General features: G+C 40.3%; 1 protein-coding gene across 2 annotated transcripts in view; it reads right to left on the bottom strand.

Annotated features, from left to right (window-relative positions):
• Positions 1-622: 622 nt before the first annotated feature.
• ap3b1a (adaptor related protein complex 3 subunit beta 1a) overlaps positions 623-13,223 on the bottom strand; it is a 299,213-nt gene continuing 286,612 nt past the window's right edge. For both annotated transcript variants that reach the window (XM_043707081.1, XM_043707091.1), the window contains one exon: positions 623-665. In XM_043707081.1, coding sequence (XP_043563016.1) covers positions 638-665 — 28 coding nt within the window. In that variant the 3' untranslated portion in view covers positions 623-637. The remainder of the gene's footprint in view (positions 666-13,223) is intronic.

The following is a 13,223-nucleotide window of genomic DNA, read 5'->3' as shown; positions in this document are numbered from 1 at the left end:
CTCTCCCTATAACTCAAACCCCAGCAACATCCTTTTGAAGTTTAAAACATCTTTCCTATGGCAAGGAGAACAACATTAGTCCCTTCCTTCTGACCTGTGCTGCATGACTTTGTGAGGAATGAAATGTTATATTCTGAGATTTGGCCAGCTTCTCCTTAATCTTTTTAATCTGAATCCCTCTAGCCTTGTGAAAAGTGAAAATGAAATCATTAAAATCTTTTGAATAGTGAGTAGCAAGCGTGATGAGGACTCAGAAGCAGGCAGTCAGCATCACCAAGGGGGAGTAGGTGTGGTGAGGACCTGGAAGCAGGCAGTTAGCATCTCAGTGAAGTAGACATGATGAGAACTGCATGATAATTTTTTTTAATGAATGATGTATGTTTTTGCAATAAACGTCAGCATCACCAAGAGGAGTGGACTTGGTAACAGGCAACCAGCTAGCACAGCCAGGAGTGGGCAAAGTGAGGACTCTGGGACAGACAACTGAGGAACACCATACGGTTGGTGAAAGAGGAGCTAAGAGTTTTTAAATTTCAAGGGTTAAATTTTGTGTAAAATCTAAGACTGATTACCTGAAATTTAGCATTTTACTTAAAATTACTGTTTTAAGTCACTTACCTTCTGGGTGCAAGAGAAGTCAGAATGTGCGCGAGCCCTGTTCTGAGCTGCTTGGTTGAGGAAAACAGGAAAGTTTTGAATTGATTGATCAGTAGCTGCTGTTAGGCACTGGGTTTCAAAGCCAGTAATCGCAAAAACATACACATTTTAACGAGCATTGGGAAACAAAGAATTTATAAGCATAGACAACAAAGCTGATTTTGTCAGGAAGGGGGAAGAATTTCGACTTTCTACTAATATAGGAACACCGGAACATAAGTAGGCCATTCAGCCCCTTGAGTTTACATTGATGGTTTAGAGTTACAAGAAACTTAAACAATTCTTACACTTGGTTTAAATGCTTAAAACAATTTAACTTAAGTGGGGAGCTCAACCCTGTGTGCTGCACACCGAGCAATATGTAATATGTCTTAAGACAATGCTGACAGTCTGGAAGACCACATCTGCAGGAAGTGCCACCAATCTGACTAGTTTAAGTAGGGCTGAGTGTTGTGGATAGCATATTTTTGAAGGAGATCGCAGGGAAGGCGTGGGTGACTGCCAGTCAAAAGGAGGGAGGCAGGTGGTCAGGATAGCCCTAGAGTGCAGCTCACACCAGAACAGTTGTATGTGTTGGAAAATGGAGACAGAAATGGTTCCTCTGGGGAATGCAGATAGAGCCCAGCTGCACAAGATAAAAAAAAGAGTGGAATATTAGGAGGAGAGTAAATATTGAGGGGTACAGGCAGGTGTCTCTCCAGGATGATGTGCTGTCTCCCTGAGGCCAGGGTCAAGGATTTTGCTGAACAGCTGCACAGCATTCCGAAGGGTCAGAAGTCATAGCTCACATTGGTACTAACAAAATGGGTAACAAGAGGGATGAGAAGATAGAAGATGAGTGAATAGAGAAGATGGATGCATGGCTGAAGAACTGGTTGTGGGATGGGATTGGTTGGTGGCAGGTGGTAGGACTTAAGATTCCTGGATCACTGGGCCTATCTTTGGGGAAGGTAGGATATATACAGATTTGATGGGTTGCACCCAAGCTAAAATGGGTTCAATGTTCTTGCAGGGCTTTTAGTAGAGCTGTTGGTGGTTCAAACCAATTTGGCAAGAGGATAGGATACAGAACCAATGTACGTTAGGGGGTGATGCACAGATAAATGCAGAAGGGAAAACAAATCAGCCTGGAAGGCTAAGTACATGTAGTCATATTCACCCAAAAAGGAGCATAGCATGGCAGGAATCTAGCAAGACAGATAAGTTGATGGTGCTGATTTAATACAGGGGATGAGATAGCATTGCTATCACAGATGCAGTTGAGGGAGGGGCAGGATTGACAAGTCAATATTCCAGAGTCAGCGGAACATGTCTGAGTTTTTTGAAGTAATGACTAGATGTATAAATGACAATAAAGTAGTTGATGTAGACGAAATAGAATTCAATAAGGCTTTTGACAGGGTGTTGCATGACAGACAGGTCAAGAAAGCTTCAAACTTGGCAAATTGGATTCAAAACTGGCTTACTGGCAGGAAACAGAGGGTGATGAGTGATGTGATTAGAAGGCCATGTTTAGTACTGGGTCTTTTGTTATTTGTAGTATATATTAATGATCCAGACAAATATAAGTGTCATCAGTCGGTTTGCAGATAATATGAACATTGGTGGTTTGGTAAATAGCCAGGACAAAAGCTTTAGACTACAAGATGAAATAGATGGACTGGTCAGATGGACAGAGCTGTGGCAATTACAGTTTAATCCAGAAAAGAGAGGTGATACAATTTTGGGAGGACTAACTTGGCAAGGAGGTATATAATGAATGGTAGGATCCTTGGAAGTAGAGGGGATCAGAGGGATCTTGGTGTGCATGTCCATCGATCCTTGAAGGCAATAGGATAGGTGGAGTGTGTGGTTAAGGTAGCATAATTGCCTTTATTAGTCAAGGCATTGAACACAACAGCAAAGAGGTTAGGATGGAGTTATACCTGACATTGGTTGGTCACAGTTGGAGTATTGTGCAGAGTTCTGATCACTGCAGTACAAGAACATGATTGTATTACAGAAGGTTCATAAGAGATTCACCAGGATGTTGCCTGGGATAGAGTGTTTTAGCTGTGGAGAGAAACTAGATAGGCTGCAGTTGTTTTCCTTAGTGCAGTGAAGTCTAAGGCAGGACATGATTGAGGTCTACAAAATTAAATGAGACACAGATAGGTAGATCGTAAAAACATTTCAATCACCAGGGTAAATAAGCTTAATGTAAGGGGCAAGATGTCAATAAGGGTTTTAAGGAAAACAGTGTTCATCCACAGGGTAGTGAGTATCTGGAACACTCTGCCTGAAGCAGGAATCATCACAACATTTAAGAACTTTTGTCGCTGTCCCTCAGAGTCTGAAGCCTCAGAGAACACAAGGCTACTGGCCAAATGTTGGGATACAAGACTAGATTAGGTAGGTGCTTGACCACCAGTGCGATCATGATAGGACGAACGGCCTTTTTCTGCACTTTGAAACAGAATGACTCTTTATGCAAACTTTGCCACTCCTGAGCAAAATAAACATTGGCTAAATCGTTGGGACTCTGGTTTCATTCATGGACATCGTGGACTCGAAACTTTAAACAATAACTTCATGTATCTGTCTGTTTGCATAGAGACCCTCCTAATCCCTCCTCTTCAAATTTATTGTCTGTATTGTGTGTACATGTTACACATCACATTTTCTTAGCTACCAGTGTTTGACAGTTTATAAAACTTGCTTTTGCTCAAGGAAACCTTAGAATCGACTCTTCTTTACTTTAACCTGGTTAATCAAAGTGTGATAGCTACATGTTAACAAATAAAATATTTGTTGTAACTGGCCGAGGGAGGGTTAAAGAGAAAAGGAAAGTTCATCACTTGATCATAACAACAAACATGGTACAAGGATGGAAAGAAGTTGAACTTCAGAGATGAGGAGAGGTGAGGTGAGAGAGACTACCCTTGACATCAAGGCAGCATAAACTACGAAAGCAACCACCCCAACACACACAAAAGAAGTTGCATCAAGACACTATTCAAAAGGGCCACAACACACTGCAGTACACCAAAATTGCAAAAAGAGGAAGAAGAACACCTATACAATGTATTCGCCAAAAACAGATACCCGCGCAATTTCATCAACAGATGCCTAAGGGAAAGACAACAGAATGAGGACATGCTGCAACCCAAAGGACTAGCCACACTACCATACATTAAGAGCATTTCCGAACTGACAGCCAGACTACTGTGACCACTAGGACTCATAACAGCACACAAACCAACAGCCACTCTCAGACGACAACTCACCAGAATGAAGGACCCAATACCCAGCATGAGCAAAACCAATTAGTGTACAAAATCCCATGCAAGGACTGCACAAAACACTACATAGGACAAACAGGAAGACAGCTAACGATCCGCATCCATGATCACCAACTAGCCACGAAACCACACGACCAGCTATCCTTTGTAGCCACATACGCAGATGACAAGCAACATGAATTCGACTGGGACAACACTACTATTATAGGACAAGCCAAACAGAGAACAGCCAGGGAATTCCTAGAGGCATGGCACTCATCCACAGATTCAATCAATAAGCACATCGACCTGGACCCAATATACCGACCACTGCAGCGGACAGCTGGAACTGACAACCGGAAGCAGATTCAAACCACTACAAATGCCGGAGGAAAGATCACAGAAGCGCTTCACAGGAGGCTCCCAAGCACTGAGGATGTCACCTAGACAGGGGAAGAAACGTCTGCAACACAAATTCCCAGCTCGGCGAACAGAACCACAACAACGAGCACCCGAGCTACAAATCTTCTCCCAAACTTTGATCAAGGCAGCATTCGCGTGTGACAACAATGAGCATTCTTGAATGGGATTGAATGAGAAGTGGGCCAAAATTCTTCATAGTTAGAGTCTTAACTAGCACAAAAGGTGACAATTACATTTGTTGAAAGTCAATCAGCTCACTCCTGGGACACTGCTGCAGGAGTTACTCAGGGGACATTTTTAATCAACCTGTTTGAAGATGTTATTACACACCACGGGATCAGGTGGCATCTGAACCCAGACCTCCTGACTCAGAGGTAGTGACATAACCAATGCAACGCAAGAGCCCGAGTTCCTCAGGAGTGTCCCCTAGGCTCAACCACTTTCAGCTGCTTCATCAGTGACCATCCCTACATCGTAAACTCTAGGATCCTGCTGAGTAGGAATTGAACTGGACCAGTTAAATAAATACTGTGAACAGGAGATTCTGCATTAATCAAAGCAGCACTGACTCATTAAAGCCGACTCACTATCTACAAGGCGTAAAGTAAAGATAAAGTCGTTGTTGTCCTACCAGACACAGGGCTGATATCTCACTTGACAAAAAAAGACTGATGGTGGTTTAACCTGAGAGTCACCATGCCTCAGGCAAAGGGAAACATTGAGAAGGAGAGTCCTTCGTGGTAACCTCAGCCAGTATGGGAATTGAACTCATGCTGTTGGTATCACTATCACAAATCGGCTGTCCAGCCAACTACACGAACCAACCCCCAAGACACAAGTATTTATACAGCAGGTCCAGTTCCAATATTCATCTTAAGCTCTAGAAATAAAGGAAGATAAGTGTTTCAACCTCATCCTTTATACTGATATGTTGTGCTCTCCCACCATTGAGAATAGGCATACTTGTGGAGCTCTCTCCTTCTGTTGGTTATTCAATTGCCCAGTCATAGCTGGATGTGGCAGAATTGTTGGGCTTAGACTGATCATTGGTTGCTGTATCACTTAGTCCCGTCTACTGTTTGGCACACAGTCCTGTGCAGTACCATCACCAGGTTGACACTCATTCTCAGAATGCCTGGTCTTGCTCCTGGCACATTCTCCTGCACACTTCATTGAACAAGGATTACGTTTCTACTTGATGGCAGTGGTAGAAATGTTATCACAGAGTCACAGCCTTTGGCCCATTGAGTCTGCACTAGTCAAAACCGACCACCTAATTAATCTATTTCCATTTCCAGCACTTGGTCCATAGTATTAGCTTTGTGCGTGGGAAATCATGTCTCACAAACTTGATTGAGTTTTTTGAAGAAGTAACAAAGAGGATTGATGAGGGCAGAGCGGCAGATGTGAACTATATGGACTTCAGTAAGGCGTTTGACAAGGTTCCCATGTGAGACTGATTAGCAAGGTTAGATCTCATGGAATACAGGGAGAACTAGCCATTTGGATACAGAACTGGCTCAAAAGGTAGAAGACAGAGGGTGGTGGTGGAGAGTTGTTTTTCAGACTGGAGGCCTGTGACCAGTGGAGTGCCACAAGGATCGGTGCTGGGTCCTCTACTTTTTGTCATAAGTGATTTGGATGTGAGCATAAGAGGTGCAGTTAGTAAGTTTGCAGAGGACACCAAAATTGGAGGTTTAATGGACAGTGAAGAGGGTTACCTCAGATTACAGCAGGATCTTGACCAGATGGGCCAATGGCCCGAGAAATGGCAGATTGAGTTGAATTCAGATAAATGTGAGGTGCTGCATTTTGGGAAAGCAAATCTTAGCAGGATTTATACACTTAATGGTAAGATCCTAGGGAGTGTTGCTGAACAAAGAGACCTTGGAGTGCAGGTTCATAGCTCCTTGAAAGTGGAGTCGCAGGTAGATAGGATAGTGAAGAAGGCATTTGGTATGTTTTCCTTTATTGGTCAGTGTATTGAATACAGGGGTTGGGAGGTCATGTTGCAGCTGTACAAGACATTGGTTAGGCCACTGTTGGAATATTGCATGCAATTTTGGTCTTCTTTCTATTGGAAAGATGTTGTGAAACTTGAAAGGGTTCAGAAAAGATTTACAAGGATGTTGCCAGGGTTGGAGGATTTGAGCGAGAGGGAGAGGCTGCACAGGCTGGGGCTGTTTTCCCTGGAGCGTCAGAGGCTGAGGGGTGACCTTATAGAGGTTTACAAAATTATGAGGGGCATGGATAGGGCAAAGTCTTTTCCCTGGGGTGGAGGAGTCCAGAACTAGAGAGCATAGGTTTAGGGTGAGAGGGGAAAGATATAAAAGAGACCCAAGGGGCAACTTTTTCACAGTGGGTGGTACGTGTATGGAATGAGCTGCCAGAAGTAGTGGTGGAGGCTGGTACAATTGCAACATTTAAGAGGCATTTGGATGGGTATATGAATAGGAAGGGTTTGGAGGGATATGGGCCGGACGCTGGCAGGTGGGATTAGATTGGGTTGGGACATCTGGTCGGCATGGACGGGTTGGACCGAAGGGTCTGTTTCCATGCGGTACATCTCCATGACTCTGTATGCTTTGACATCACAGAAGTGAATTCCAGATTCCCACCAGCCTCTGGGTGAAAAGATTTTCACTGACATTCACCTTCTGCACATTATCTTAAATTTATGCCCCCGGTCATTGATCCTGAAAAAGTTTCAAAAGGACCTTTATTTGTACTGCTGACTGTCAACAATTACTGAGCTAAGTAGCTTGAAGACTACACAAAGTTATTTAAGCCAGCTGAAAACATGAAAGTTCTTTTAAAAAGTGCTTCAGTATCACATTATTCCTCACCTAGAGCAGGAATAGGTGAAGCTGCAGTTACCATACAGAAATAGCAAACTTTATTTTGGGTCTAATCTTGCACAATTGAATTCCAAGGCACTGGAAATCAACTAATCACATAGAATTAAAAGCTGAACTATCCTCTTCAGCATTGCAATTGACTGAAAAGCCATTTTAGCCACAATAAACTTCTATCAATCCTGCTAATTCTTTCTGCATGCAAAGCAAGCCACCAGGGAGAGAAATGAAAGGACAGCAGAGTACCAACAGCCGCCTATCCTCCACGTCCAGAGATTCTCCTTTTGTTGTTAGTGCAAAACAAAAAGTTGTCGCACATGGGTCTTTTGAAAACACTAACAATTGTAGAACAGTCCCTGACCTGAAGTGACCCCACTCTGCAGGCCGATCTCATTTTCCTCTTTCTGAATGCCACGTGTCTGAATCAGAGCCATCTGCCTCAATTTGCACAACATCTTTAGCCACAATAGGTCCCAGTTAGCCCTGACAACAGCTCACAATGCTCCAACATAAAACACTACTGGGCTGACAGCACGCAGTCATCTATTCAACAGCAAACCAACTGGTCAGTGTCTCACATCTGACAATTAATGTAGGCCTTGAACAGAGCCTGTGGGAGTCCACTGGGAGCTGCTTAATTATCATCACCACAAGAGAGGGAGTTTATCAGCAGATAATCAAAAACTTTCTCTTCAAACGTAATTAGAATATTAGCCACTTAAGCAGGAAACAGATTCTTTTAAAATGAACCACAATATTTTATCCTAGCAACGTGATCTACCATCAATCTGGGCTCTTTTTAAAACTGAACATTATGCAAAAGCAATAGTTACCAAAATAATCAAATTTTCTGAAGCTGTCTTTGTAACTTATCACATGTAAAAACAGGAAATTTCCATAGGTTTTTTTTTAAAGAGCCTTTAATTGGATTTTAAAAGATGAATTACTCATTATGAATTACCTTAAACACTAATAAAACTGATCTAAATCCACTCAATACCCTGCACAAGATCCCATTACCATGCTCAACAGCCACTACAATTTTATTTTATCTACTGAAGCAGCAACTAAAATCTTGGAATGAACTTGTTGTAATGGCTCAGAAGATGACTTTCAAGAATGATTTTTAAAATTCAAATTAATAAGTTATTTTTATAGCAGCCCAAAGCTGTATTTTCTTTTGAGAACAACATGATTTGACACATCCATTAGGAATAACAGATTAACAGTTTAATGTCTTGTGTTTATGGCCTTGGAGTTTGTTTTTGTAACAAAGTGATGTGGACATGTTATAACTGTTCATTTTTCACGAACTCATTTGGTGCCCCCTCATTTTAAATTTTTTTCATTACAAAACATAAGAAATGGAGGGAATGATGAAGATTTTAGAAAAGTGATTTACTAAAAATACCAGACAATGCAATTCACAATGCATAAATTGTAGACTGAACTAACTCTGAATCATTGTTCCACTGAGATTTTCCTGATCTGCATTTCGTGAAGGTCTTATCCTTACAATCTTAATGCAAATTGACTGCATAATTCTATTGTACTCTCACCCAATGATAAACACATTATTTTATTCATTCATAGACTGTGGGCATCACTGGCTCGGCCTAATCCCTTGGCCCATCCCTAATTTAGGAGTGGTCTGGACTCTAATGTAGCCCAAATGGAGTAAGTGTGGAAGACTTCCTTCCCTGAGTGGATATTATCACAATTGACAGTGGCTACATGGTCACCAGGAGACCAGCTTTTCGTTAGGTCATCCATCTGCCCTGGTGGATTTGAACCGTTCTACCCAAGAACATTAGCCTGGAGTTCTGGATTGATTATCCAGTGGCATGACCACTACACCACTGCCTCTCTCCAGCTTCAGTGCTGGAAACCAAATTAAACCGAATGCAACCTATGGATGGCTTAGATACCCACTCCAATGGCAAATGGAGCAAAAAGGAGGAAGAATGCCACCATGTTCTGGATGACTACCAATTTCTATCAAATTAGGGACAGTGGCCTGCAGTAGGCCTGTGACAAGAGACACCTGGACCGAGACGCAGCAAACTAATTTTACAGGAGGCCTCATGCATCCAAATCTAAAATTTTGCCTCATCAGTCTAGGTTTGGTTCAGGCCCAGATCCTAGTAAGGGAAAGCCACCAAGCAATTTTGGATTTGTTTTTTTAAATACAATTAAAAATATATAATTTGCAAGAAACTATAATAATTATTAATCCATATTTTGAATTGAAAGATCCTGTACAACATTCATAATATCAACCATCAGTATTGCCTGGTAAATGCAAAAGAGAGCACTTTTCTACCTAATTTATTTGCTGAGTTATTTTCCAACAAGCCTTATATCTTGGTGATGGCACACTAATTATAGGATTTAGCTCGGGGGCAATTATTTTCCAAATGTTTATTTAGACTTGTTTAAAACACTCAATTCAAGTAGTACTTGTCCCAAAGCACTGTAACATCTCTATAGTGCTGCTGCTAGGATCACTAGACATGGACCAAGTATTTCAGCTCCAAATATATATTAAAAAAACATGCAAAACATAACATTCAAAATGTGAGCTCAACACGACAAAAAAAAATTTTTTCCAGCTGTCTTATTCCGTCCCGTTCACCTCTCTCACTCTTGCCCTCAGATGCTCCAATTTAGCCAGGTGGCCAAAACTCAGACGCAGTTACAATCAGCAGGCTAAGCAACAACTATTTAAATTGGAGGTTTTTAAAAACAGAATGTCCTTCTTTATATAATAAAGTTTAAGATTTATATTAGCTTGCTAAGCAAGATATAAAGGGATTCATCAACTGAATCTGACGTAGTAACAAACATAGCATTTATAAAAACTGACATCGTATCACAAGGTGGACCATTCACTGTGAAGCACTTAATCTCACATTCACCTCAGTACAGCTATCCTTAATAATATCAAAACAAACATTCCCTACTCATTTTGCTTTAATAATGTTAATAAATTTTATCAACCTTTGGCCTTTAAAATGAATTAATTTCTATTGAAACATTTAAGAACATATCATTTTAAAAAATAAATCAGTTAATAGTTTACGAATTAAATTGCATTTTACCAATTACATTAAATAGTGACAAGATTTTTGCCTGGGTCTGCATGGTTTCTGCTTTTTCTCAGCTTCTCCTCTCTTCCAATCCATTCTTTGTTGAATATACTCAGTTTTATATTTGTTGGTTTCCAGCAGCTGTGATAACAGCCCTCTCAGGGCAACACATTTTTTGACACAAATCCTTCAATTACTGATTGCTGAAGCAGACACAATCCTATTAGCAAGAAAGACGATCGCAGGTTGCATTGCCCTGCCCTAGTTGTACAAAAATAATTAGTCCAAAGTTGACAAAATGTTGAACGGAACCACATAAAAGCTACAAGCAGGCCAAGACCAATTTGATGAAAAAGGAGGGAATCTACAGAAATTTAGGATGAGACTGTCATAGTATTGATTCGAGCCAAAATTAATTAAAGCTAAGATGACTTCTCTGAATGGTTAAAACTGCAGTATAAATGTTTTTAAAAGGTTGCACAGAGAGGGTTGCAATGTCAAAAACCACACAATTTACTGACCTAATGCTATTCAAACAACTACATAAATTTTGTGAACGAAATTGAATTAAACCAACATTTCTACAACTGAAGTTTTCAAATATGAAAGCTTAAGATGAGGGAGGGAGGAATAGTTTTAAATCCAAGTAGTCCCTTATATTGTAACAACAAATGTAAAACTTGGAAAAATATGATATGATGATTTTAGCAATTATGCAAACATAATGGCACAGCATCAAAAATAATTTTAATAAACTGCCTAGAGAGTATGACTATATCTGGAAATTGACATTCTTCCAATTCCAACATATAGTCAAATCCTGCACTGGATTGGAAAGCGAACTGGTCCCAGCCAGAACATTCAACACAAACAGAAGCAGTGTTGCCCCCTAATGGTTCAGGTTTGAACATCATCCCCATGTTTCAGTAATGTGATGGAATTTCTGTGTTGTTCAGAGCTCAAGACTAACACCTATTAGCAGGCAGGCAGGCAGTCAGTCAGTCATGGTATTATCAATCACAATTTTAAAAGTGCACAACGTGACTACACATTGGGCAATTAATCTAAGCTCACCCATAACTTTCAACCACTTTACCTTTTTATTACATTTCCACATTTTATATAGAAGCAATTACCCCATTTTCGAATTAGAAGCTGTTACTTTGAAGCTACTGAATAAAAATCAGCCAACTAAACTATTAATGCTTTAAAGGCAATAGGTGAACAGTTTCCTGTTTCAATTGCTTCGTTATTGATAGGAAGTAAATAACTTGTACGGTTTGATCTTACTTTTACAGAACAGTAGGAAAAATAAAACTGCACTAGATTTGATTGCCTGATTTCACATCAGCCATATAAGTTGAAGTATAAATAAATTCAGACTAAACACTCCTCTAAATAGCAGACTTACATCACTTAGATATAATCATCCTGTCCTTTGTATACAGGTGCTACCTTTTAGGTGACAGCAAGCTGTAATAATATTAAGAATGAAGTAGTTTAGACACAAGAAATCCAGGAGGGATTCTAAAACAAGCTCTCTCTGACTAGAAATCCTTAATTGTTGCAGTGTTGAACTCATTAGCTACGCTGCAATAGGCTTACACTTTATCAAGCCATAATAAAATTAGATGGGAGTTTAAGGAGAAGCACTCATCAAACTTAACCTGCACAATTTGTTTTGTCGTAGTTTAACCTTTTCATTCTTCAGATTTGTAGCAGTTTTCATGTGAATTGACAGGCAGTTTTTAAAGGTTTCCCAGATTCTGGTCTAACTGCTTCTCGAGAATTGTGCTGCACATAGCAGCAATTTAAGTGGGACCAGGCAAGATCCCAAAGTCAACAACTGGCAACTTAAACATTTTACTGCTGTGGCAATTTGATGGAACTAAAAAGTGTTTAAATCGAAATGAAGCCCCAAACTTCTCCACTACAAGCCTGAATGTCTATTGCTAATTTCTCACAGATGTGAAACTGATCAATCAAGAGTGTAATCTTAATATTTTTACCTACTTTTCAATGAGGAGGCTTTAGAATTATTTATTTTATTAGGGGTGGGAAATATACATGGTCACAGTGTTGCCCACTTCCCTGGAGTAAATTTTTTAAATGTAAGGATCAAATTGGTATGATCTTTGCTGAGTCAAGCATTTCACATAGATTGCTATTTCAGCACCCAGAAAAAAAACAATTAAATAAACGGATTTTAGACAAAATTTCAGGTTTACTCAAGTTAAATACACAATGCCTACAAACTAAGCACATTTTGTCACTGGTGAAGTAGGCAGAGACCATTTCATAATTTCAAAAACCAGTTGTTAAAAGGAGAATACTGGAGCCAATCCGGAGTCTTGAGTTTATTTTCACAATGAAACACAAGCATTTACCTCCTAAATCTACCGGAGACAATTTCAGTAATTGCATCTGCTCAAGAGAATATGCTCTGTCCATTTGTTCCTTAACTCAAATGTAGCCACAGGCAAAGACCTGTGCAAGATTCCAACACAAGAGTAGCTGCAGATTATGAGACACAGCCCTGCTACCTCAGACATGGCAGCATGGGAAAGATAAATGAGAATGGACAAAGACCAAAGTTTTGGTACAACCACAAGCTGTGTGTAATGAACATCTTTCAGATAAGACTGTATCCCAAGGTGTCCTAAGACATCAAGGTTGCAGGCTGTAGCACCATCTAGATATGATCATTAATCTCCAAACACATGTAGCTTCTACACTGCAGACTTATATAGAACACTCTCTGGTGAGCACGGGTTAGGATGAGAGCCTAGAAGTTATTTAATTCAAAGCAAAAAGGCCATCCTTGTATCCCTGCCAGCTGTACTGCATACACAGATCAAAGCCAATATTTCCATGACTTGATCGAACAAGCAACCAATCAAGAGTGCAGAAGCATAATAGAATAATTTGAAATATTGATA

This window comes from Chiloscyllium plagiosum, chromosome 2, assembly GCF_004010195.1.
Source record: "Chiloscyllium plagiosum isolate BGI_BamShark_2017 chromosome 2, ASM401019v2, whole genome shotgun sequence".
NCBI lineage: Eukaryota > Metazoa > Chordata > Chondrichthyes > Orectolobiformes > Hemiscylliidae > Chiloscyllium > Chiloscyllium plagiosum.
Note: the sequence above shows the minus strand (reverse complement) of the source record. Positions and strands in the feature narration are given on the sequence as shown.